The 9,620-nt window shown below is 46.8% G+C and overlaps 1 protein-coding gene across 1 annotated transcript in view; it reads left to right on the top strand.

Annotated features, from left to right (window-relative positions):
- ADRA1D (adrenoceptor alpha 1D) overlaps positions 1-3,692 on the top strand; it is a 42,934-nt gene extending 39,242 nt beyond the window's left edge. Inside the window, exon 2 of the mRNA XM_054293198.1 lies at positions 2,384-3,692. Within this exon, the coding sequence (XP_054149173.1) occupies positions 2,384-2,952 (569 nt within the window). The 3' untranslated portion in view covers positions 2,953-3,692. The remainder of the gene's footprint in view (positions 1-2,383) is intronic.
- The last annotated feature ends 5,928 nt before the right edge of the window (positions 3,693-9,620 follow it).

The following is a 9,620-nucleotide window of genomic DNA, read 5'->3' on the forward strand; positions in this document are numbered from 1 at the left end:
CTGTCACTCAGGGTGGGGTTAAATTCAAAACTGGTGATTCCAACAGCCCACCTGGAAATCTCAGCATTGTCCCCAGGAGAATAAACTCCTTTTATCTGGAACAACCAAGGTGGGGTCACTGCCCACAGAACTGAGCCCTGTGTTAAGGGAGCTGACAGGGAAGGCGGAGAGAGATTATTTATGGGGGCATGGAGAGACAGGATAAGGGGGAATGGCTTCAGACTGACAGAGGGCAGGGTTGGATGGGATATTGGGAATAAATTCTTCCCTATGAGGATGGTGAGCCCTGGCCCAGGGTGCCCCAAGAAGCTGTGGCTGCCCCTGGATCCCTGGCAGTGTCCAAGGCCAGGCTGGACAGGGCTTGGAGCAACCTGGGACAGTGGAAGATGTCCCTGCCCATGGCAAGGGGTTTGGGACAAGACGATCTTTCAGATCCCTTCCAACCCAACCCATTGCTCCATTCAAAGCCACCACCAGCAGCTGCTCATTCAGCTGCAAATGCCTGCATTTCAAGGAAGGCCCTGAGTCTTCCCAGCACAGAGATGTCAGTCTTGCTCACTGTCCTCATTCCATGCCCCCTTCAGCACACACTGACAGCCAGCCTGAGCTCCTGCCTGCCTTGGGTGGGCCTTCAGCAGATATTTAATCTGCTTTGCCTGCCCACAATGCTGGGATGTGTCTGTGTTCTCCCACATAGCCGTGGTGGAGCTGCCTACGTACCTAATGTTGAGTCTGGCTGAAATTTCTCCACTTTTTAGGGATGGGTGTACAAAAGCTTTGCTGGAACCAGTACTCTGAGCTTCCTGGAGAATGGTTTTCCTCCAGCAAACAGCCTGGGGAGATTTTATGTAGTGTCAGTCATGAATTTCTGGCTCCTGGCACCTGTTTTACTGTTTTGACACCAGGCTTAGGAGCGCCGGGGAAAATAATAATGATATTTGGAGTTAATGTTATTTACTAAAATACAAATCAACGCTCAGTCACATGGTGGCATGATTTGTCATCTGGAGCTAAAATTAAAAGAAATTAAGGCTGAGTCAGAAAGTTATTTCAGATCCAAGTGGGGAATGCTGTTCTGAGGCCATGTGGGAGCAACACTGACATCTTCTGGCTCAAAAAAAATATATCTCCAGCTTTTTCACTGAGAAAAACACCGGGAAAATCTGCAAAAAACCTAAGAAGGGACAGAGTGGACAAAAGTGTTTTAAAGTATCAAGGACAAGCTTTGGGGCAGTGGATATTGTCTGAGCCAATTTAACAACCTCCCTTAGCATCACCACAGAATCTGAACAGAGGGTGTGTGACACTGATGACCCAAAATAGACACGAGGAGGAGGTGAAGGGGTGCTGCTTTTCTCTCAGTGCAGGTGACAGGGCTGTGGCCATACTTTTATGCTGAAGTCCATAAGTCTGGAGGCAGTAAATTACCTGGAAGTCACATTCCACTAGGCCAGGTTGCTCCAAACCCCATCCAACCTGGCCTTGGACAGTTCCAAGGGTGAGGAGACACAATTTCTCTGGAAAACATATTCCAGGGTCTCACCACCACCACACCATCAGCCTTTTCTACACATGTCCCCTCTTCCAGACTGGATTAACCACCAGCTTTGTGACTGACACTACATAAAAGCTCCCTGGGCTGTTTGCTGGAGGAAAATCATCCTCCAGGAAGCTCAGAGAACTGGTTTCTGTGACCATGTTCACAGGGGTCTTAGGATGAGGAAAAAGACGAGGATCTGACTCCATGTTTCAAAAGGTCTGATTTATTATTTTATTATATATATTATATTAAAACTATACTAAAACAATAGAAAAAAGGATTTCATCAGAAGGCTAGCTAAGAATAGAATAGCAAAGAATGATAACAGAGGCTTGTGGCTCTGACTCTCTGTCCAAGTCAGCTGGACTGTGACAAATGTCCCACATGGGCCAATCACAGATGCACCTGTTGCATTCCACAGCAGCAGATAATCAATGTTTACATTTTGTTCCTGAGGCTTCTCAGCTTCTCAGGAGGAAAAATCCTAAGGAAAGGATTTTTCATAAATGATGTCTGTGACAGGTTCCAGCCAAAGCCTGGCTATAACTTCCCAAGAAAACTCCTTGTCAACTTCATTGTCAACCCACAACACTTTATCGCCTTACTCCATTGCATCCTTCCACTCTCTCTAATCACGTTCCTTTCAATCTCTCCCAAGGCTCTTTCTTCTGGAGGAAAACCATCCTCCAGGAAGCTCAGAGAACTGAGCAAAGTGGTCCCAGCAAAGCCTGGCTATAACTTCCCAAGAAAACTCACCTCCTTGTCAACCCATGATACCTTATCGCGTTACTCCGCCACATCCTTCCACTCTCTCTAACCATGTTCCTTTCAATCTCTCCCAAGGCTCTTTCTTCCCGTCCCTGAAGCCCTCAGAAATCGTCTTCAAGATCATCTTCTGGCTGGGATACTTCAACAGCTGCGTGAACCCCATCATCTACCCGTGCTCCAGCAAGGAGTTCAAGCGCGCGTTCATCCGGCTGCTCAAGTGCCAGTGCCGCCGGCGGCGCCGGCCCATCTGGAGGGTCTACGACCACCACTGGAGAGGGGCCTCCATCAACAGCTCAGTGCAGGACTCAGAGACTGACCTACGGCCCAGGATTAACACCCTGAACAGCTCCTTCATATTTAACTCCTCCTTCCAGGAGAGGGGCAGTAAGAGGCGAACGCTCAGCTTCAAGGGCTGGAAGATGCTGACGCCTTTCCAGAAGCCGGCGTCCACCCAGCTGAAGGAGAAGATGAACAGCCTTTCCAACAAAATCCGGGGGGGATCCAGCAAAGGGGCGGCCACAGCCACCTACAAGACAGAGGTGGAGTCTGTCTCGATTGGGATCCCTCATGATTTCACAGAAACCATCGACTACCAAACCCATGACTTAACAGACTGCTGTGGGCTGAGAGAAACAGATATTTGAGGCCTCTGGGGCAGCTGTCGATGGTTTCTTTAGAGGTATCCAGAAGAAACATGGAGGGATACCACCTGTGGGTCTGTCAGGCAGGCTGGAAGCAGCGGTCAGGTATTAAATGCAGTTGCCCAAAGGTTGTCCAAGCATCCCCCACGTGGAGCTCAGCCCCTTCTGTGGGGTTGTGGGTTCCTCAAATTAGAGCCAATGGCATATCCCATTCTAACAAGCCACAGCAGGAGGAGAAGGTGTGGATATGACCTTAGGGCAAGAGCTGTCTCCTCTGGTGGATGGCTGTCTTTGGCTTTGGAAGAAGCTGTGCAATTAAAGGAAACCAGGATGTCTCCTTTGCCTTAAAAACACCACAGTGAAACCTAATGGAAAGGTTGAATCCCAAAAGTTGCCAACCCTGCCTTAGTACATGTGGTCATGTCTCCATCCAGAGGCAGCAGCCAGGAAGGGCCCTGCCAAGCAGGAGCTGGCAGCTGATCCTTTATGTGGGTGGGTTGGGATCCTGGAGGTCCTGAATGGGACATCCAGACGAGGCCTTGGCTTTGGAAGGAGAGCAGACTGGGGTGTTCCCAAGCAAGGTGGAGGGATCCCAGCTCTCAGTCATCATCTCTGCAGTGGCCACAGCTTTGGCCCTCCCACATCACCTGGTTTTAGGCCAGAGGAGTATTCCAGATGTGTGCACTGTTGCCAGGGGGTGTGCAGGTCTCTCTCCTCTAATTCCATCCTGTGAAGCATTTTGCATTTCATTTTCCAGTGAAACACTTGCAACCCACCTTGCTTTAGTGAACATCCATCTGTGACACACAGAGAAACCAGCTCCTTTTGGTGTCAGTCACCCCAAAACCTTCCTGTCCCCTTCTTTGCTCTCGTTGTTTTTCTCAAAAAACGCAGGATAAAAAAATGCATCCCAGAGGCTTCACTCAGGACAACAGGAAACAGCCTCAGGTTGTGCCAGGGAAGATTGAGGCAGGATATTAGGAAGAATTTCTTCACTCAAAGGGTGGCCAGGCACTGGACCAGGCTTCCCAGGGCAGTGGTGGACTCACCATCCCTGGAAGCGTTCAAAAGACTGCAAATGTGGCCCTGGAGGAGGTGGTTTGATGGTGAATGGGTGGTGCTGGGTTGATGGTTGGATTCCAAGAGGTCTTTTCCAACCATAATGATTCTGTGATTCTGTGATGAGTGTCCTCAGCCAGCCTGTGATGTGGCTCAGGAAAGGTGGGATGGCTGAGTTGGGAAGTTTGCATTTCCACTGCCCATAGAGTCCAAGCTGAAGTGGAGCTGAGGTGCAGCTGGAGCTCCCTAAAGGAGAGGGATCCTCTCCCCAGTCAGGGTCACACTCGTGATCCTTCTCCCAAGGGAATTCCCACATGCTTCATGCATCCAACTTCTGGTGGTTGCCAACAATGGCCTTGGTTGTGTTTAAGTAATGACAATTAAAGTGGGTTTTTCCCTGTGTGAACACTCCTCAGGAGGGCACCACGGCCTCTTCCAGGAGACTCCAGGAGCTGAAGCCATGGCAAGCCGACCTTGACCAGGCAGCTCAGGACATGGTCACCCAAACTCTGCTTGGCCGTGGATTGCAGGCACTGGTTCCAAAATTCAGAGTGGTTTAATCAAAATTCAGACAATGAGCCCCAAGGAGGAACCATCAGGTTGAGCCGTGAGCAGGAGACATGTGGGTGATGGAGGCAGAGGAGGGATCTGAGGGGAAATGCCTCAAGCCAGGGAACTGAAGAACAGGAATGGGAAGTTCTGAGGGGTGGAAACATGGCACTGAACGTGTCCTGGGTGGAAACTGCTCCACACCAGCACTGCGCCTCAAACCCTTTCATGGAAGTGCCTGCAGCACATCCAGCTCATCCCACTAAAGGTGGGAAGATTACAGGCTGCCAGGCACAGCAAGGAGAATGTCACCTTTCTTTCTGATGTTCTAATTTGCATTAAATGAAAACAGAACAGGAGGCAAGTTGGAATTTTTTTTTTTTGTTTTTTAACTCTTTTGTGGAGTGCATATTGGGACAAGATTTCTGGAGTTGGCCCTGTCTCAACACCCTTTACTTGATGCAGGACAAACTGGACCAATTATTGCACAAATACCAGCAGATTTTGTCCAGATATTTTCCTCCCAGCAGCAAATCCCAGCACTTACACTGAACTCAGACTCACAACCACCTGCATGTTCTCCAGCTCTGCAAAACCAGCCTGATGTTGCAAGCTCTGTGGGGAAATAAAATGGGAAGAAATGGGAACTTCTGTGGGGAAATAATTTTTTTCCCCTGCTAATTGGCTTTGAAGGGAATTGAGACCTTACAGTGATGATGGGATGGCACAAAAAGTCATTTTTTAGTGTGAGGACTGCAGCTGCCACTGTTTTCCTGGGTGTTTTTGGGATCTTGATGGGAAGCACTGGGGATGTGGCAGAGAAGGGAGCAGGGAGAGGATACCCATGACCAGACAGACAGACAGACACACTTCACTGTGTTTATATAAATGTGTCATTCCCAAAATACCAGGCATTCTCCTACGAATGGGCAAACATCCCTCTATAAATGAACATTTAGCAAATGCTGGCAAGCAGTGCATTCCCATAAATGAGCTGGTATTACTGCTTACACTTCTCCCTGATCTTTTCAATATACTTTTTCCTTTTTTTTTCCCCAGTATTGAAATATTTCTATTTACAGCCTCCAGCTCCTTGAAAGCTTTTTGAGAAGGAAAAAAGGATTAGTCTGGAGGTTTGCTGCCTGTCCATCCCAAGTCTTTGCAGACCTACAAGGGAGAAAATAAAGTCAGTTTAAGCACACACATGGCACACACACACACACGAATGCCCAAATTCTGGCTCAGTTACTCACTGTAATTGATCTGGCCCCAAGAGATGCCCTGGAAGGAGCTGCAGGAAAGCCTTGAGCTCTGCTGTGCTGCATTCAGGCAAAATTCTTGGTTTTCACCCTGCTTTCATTTGGCATCTTGCATCAGAAGCAGTGCCAGGACTGGACTCTGAGGCTGCTCATGCAGAGCTTCCTTTGGAGGAGACAGGGCTGTCTTTGCTGGCAGGGAGGAAGGAAAATCTTGTATGAAATATGACCTGAGTGTCTGGAATTGAGCATTTCTCCTCGAATCCCCTGATTTCCAAGCTCTCCAAAGTTTGGACAAAGGGGCTCAGACTTTCAGGAGGTAAATTCAGTCCAATCCCACAGATTTCCCTGGATCCACAAGGGTGTGACCAGCTGAGGGAATGGCCCTGTTCCAGGAGGTTTTCCAGGCAGGCCATTTATTTTCCAAAGCCCCTGCACCTCAGTTATCCATCAGATCCCACCTCATTGCACTGGCTCTGTGTCACAGTTGCATTCCCAGACCTTGCTGCTCCAAGAAACCAAGGGTTGGGGGTGGAAAATGAGATTTTGTGTCACTGGACTCTCCCAGGTCCACGAGGGAAGGAAGGTCCCTGTCAGCCTGAGCTGGGCTGCAGCTGGGTTGCATTACTATTGTTTACAGTGTGTATATAAGTGTACATTTTCTTTAGCAGAACGTTGGAATTTTTTATGTATAGATTTTTATTTTTCATCCCCAGATGTATTTATTAGCCGGAGTAATTCTGTTTTGTGTTTCAGGTTTCTGCCAGATTGATGTAAGCTCTATGAAACAGAATGCACATATTTTTGTTTGTTTGTACCAAATACATGCACAAACCTGTCTAAAACGTTACTGTAAATTGTTGCTGTGTCTGATTTTTAAAACAAGGGTTATAGAGGATGAAGGAGGGAGGAAGAAAAGCCTGGAAATTATCCACTCTTGCTTATTTCTCTAAGACATTTTTTTTATTTTTGCAATTTCACAGGGATAATCTTTCCCACTTGGAAGAATTAATGATAAAAGCAAGTCAGGAGAGGACACTCTCAGTTTCTTGACACACAGGCATGAAGAGATTGCACCAGCCACATCTAGAGAGCAGGTTTGGATTAGATATTACGAAAAAATTCTTCCCAGGCTTTCTGGTGAGGCCCTGGCACAGGGTGCCCAGAGCAGCTGTGGCTGCCCCTGGATCCTTGAAAGTGCCCAAGGCCAGACTGGATGGGGCTTGGAGCAACGTGGGACAGTAGAAGGTGTCCCTGCCCATGGCAGGGGTGGAATGAGATGAGCTTTAAGGTCCCTTCTCACCCAAACCATTCTGGGATTCTTATTTATATGATGCATATCTGAGATTGGAAAGGGAAAGGCAAAAGGTAAAATCAAAAGGAGATCTAGCATGAAAACACTGGATCAATAGTTGATAGCAGCCAGAGGTGAAAATTATTTGGGGGAAGAAATGGAGACTGGAAGATATTGGAAATGACCTTGAAAATATCTTTGCACCTCTGAATATGTGTAATTTGACTCCTGTTTGCTTTTGGGATCGTTCAGTTCAAAAAGGGTAGAATGGACTTAGAATGGACCAAAGCTACAGGACAGTCTCCATCCAGGGAACATTTAAATCAAATGGCACTCTGATGACTGAGAATCATCCAGGTCTGTAAAACCAGCAGTGCTGGGGAGAAGACAAGCAGTGAGTGAGTGTTCACTGCCTCTCCTGGTACAAGAACTAAGTGACATCAAACCCAATTATCAAAATGAACCCAGTGAGCCAGGTAATTCTTCTCATGGCTCATTTTTGAAAGGGGGAACTCATCACCACGAGATATTGCATCTGTCTGTAGGGGTTAGAGCAGCAATTAGGTGCCTTGGTGACAGATAAACCCATCAAGGGCAGTTGGAAACGTTCATATAATCTCTGAGCTGAGAAACCCCTGAGGCAGCAATTGCTGTCAGCTGGGAGGATATTTCAAGGGATATTTCACTGCTGGCTTTTTTTTTTTTCCCCTCTATCCCTTCTGAATTTCAGAATTCAGAGAGGGGACCCAGAATGAGCCAGGCTCTGGGAAGGTCCAGCCCTGTCTGTGTCCCTTCCCTCTGCACATTGGCAGCCCATCCATGCCAAAATTCCACCCTGCACTTCCTGCCCAGAGGCAAAAATGAGGGGGGAAAATGGAAAACTCAAGTTTAGTCCCAAAAAATGGAAACCTCAAGTTTAGTCCCAAAAAAATGGAAAACCCAAAGTTTAGTCCCCATCACATCATCAAGGTCAGAAGTTTTTGCCATCCTTGTGTGCCAGTTCCTGCTGGGAAATTTCTTTTGCCGCTCAGAAACTGAAAACCAGCCCCTCAATAAACAGACTTTTACAATCTTTTTGCAGGACAGGGATTTTAGCTGGGACTGGGAGATGCCCCAGAAGTTTCCCAAGAAACTTCAACCATCCTGGGCAAAGGTTTGTGGTATTTTCTGGGACCCCCATTGGTGGAAGGAATGATGAATCTGACTCCATGTTCTTAGAAGGTTAATTTCTAATTTTATGATACTATATTATATAAAAGAATACTATCCTAAACTATACTAAAGAATACAGAAAAGACACTTACAGAAGGCTAAAAAGATAATAATGAAAACTCCTGACTCTTTCCAGAGTCTAGCACAGCCTAACTGTGATTGGTCATTAAATATAAACAATTCACATGAAACCAATGGAACAATCACCTGTGGGTAAACAATCTCCAAACACATTCCACATAAGCACAACACAGGAGAAGAAAATGAGATAATATTGTTTTCTTTTTTCTCTGAGGCTTCTCAGCTTCCCAGAAGAAGACCCTGGGCAAAGGGATTTTTCAGAAAATGTGAATGTGGCAAAGGTTCCCTTTTTTTTTCCACTTTCAGACCTCTAAGGGTCCCTCCCTGGGGACTCGCAGCACACAGAGAGACACCAAGGTCACTGACAAGAAGGTTTGGGGGTTTTTTTGGTACCTTCTGTGAGACTCAGCTCATGGATTAAAACCTCTCCATTCCAATGAGGTGTCTGTGAATGAGACATTGTAAATTCCATTAGAGAAAAAAACAATTTATTCTGGATTGAATATGAGCATTTCATGCCATTTGAGCCATCCTAGGTTATCCAAGACATCTGCACACATCAGGAAATAGGGCAGAAAACCTGATGTGCAAAAATGGCTCAGGATCATGGCAGAAGGACGTGGGCTGGGAGCTGGGTAAGTAAATGTTGGGGAAAGAACAGAGAGAAACTGAAAGTCTGATCCTTCATTTTCTCTTGGGAAGAGGACACAGGATATTCACTGTGGTTGAATGTATCCCCAAAAGTCAGATCAGGATGGACACCACCACCACCCAGCCCCTGTGACATCCCAGGACACAGAGTCCTGCCAAGAGGCCAGGAAGGATAAATCAGAGACTGTAAATGACACTGAGATCCCTGGAGGCCATTAAAAATAAAGGTTTATAGCAAAAATGTTCAGTTCTGTTCAGTTCAATAAACCAAACCTGCCCAGATTTAAAGATTTCCTGTGTGCAATGCTGGTGGGTCACAGATGTCCTAGGGTTTGAGGGAAGGGTGTAGGCATCAAAAAGAGGTTTTATGCACTTTCTCAGAACATTATCTGACATTTATTGTGCCCAGATCTCCAATTTAACTTTTTATAATACAGCCTCCAGCAGGACATTTTTTGGAGGTTGCTGGACTTTCTTCACTCCTCTCTTTTGCCTCCAAAAAGGCTGAGGCAAGGAGGGACTCAGCCCATTTTAGTCCAGCTCACCATGGCTAAAAATCTCACTAAAAC

Source organism: Melozone crissalis, unplaced genomic scaffold (genome assembly GCF_028551555.1).
Source record: "Melozone crissalis strain CALT ecotype California unplaced genomic scaffold, PUWL_Pcris_2 ptg000132l_1, whole genome shotgun sequence".
NCBI lineage: Eukaryota > Metazoa > Chordata > Aves > Passeriformes > Passerellidae > Melozone > Melozone crissalis.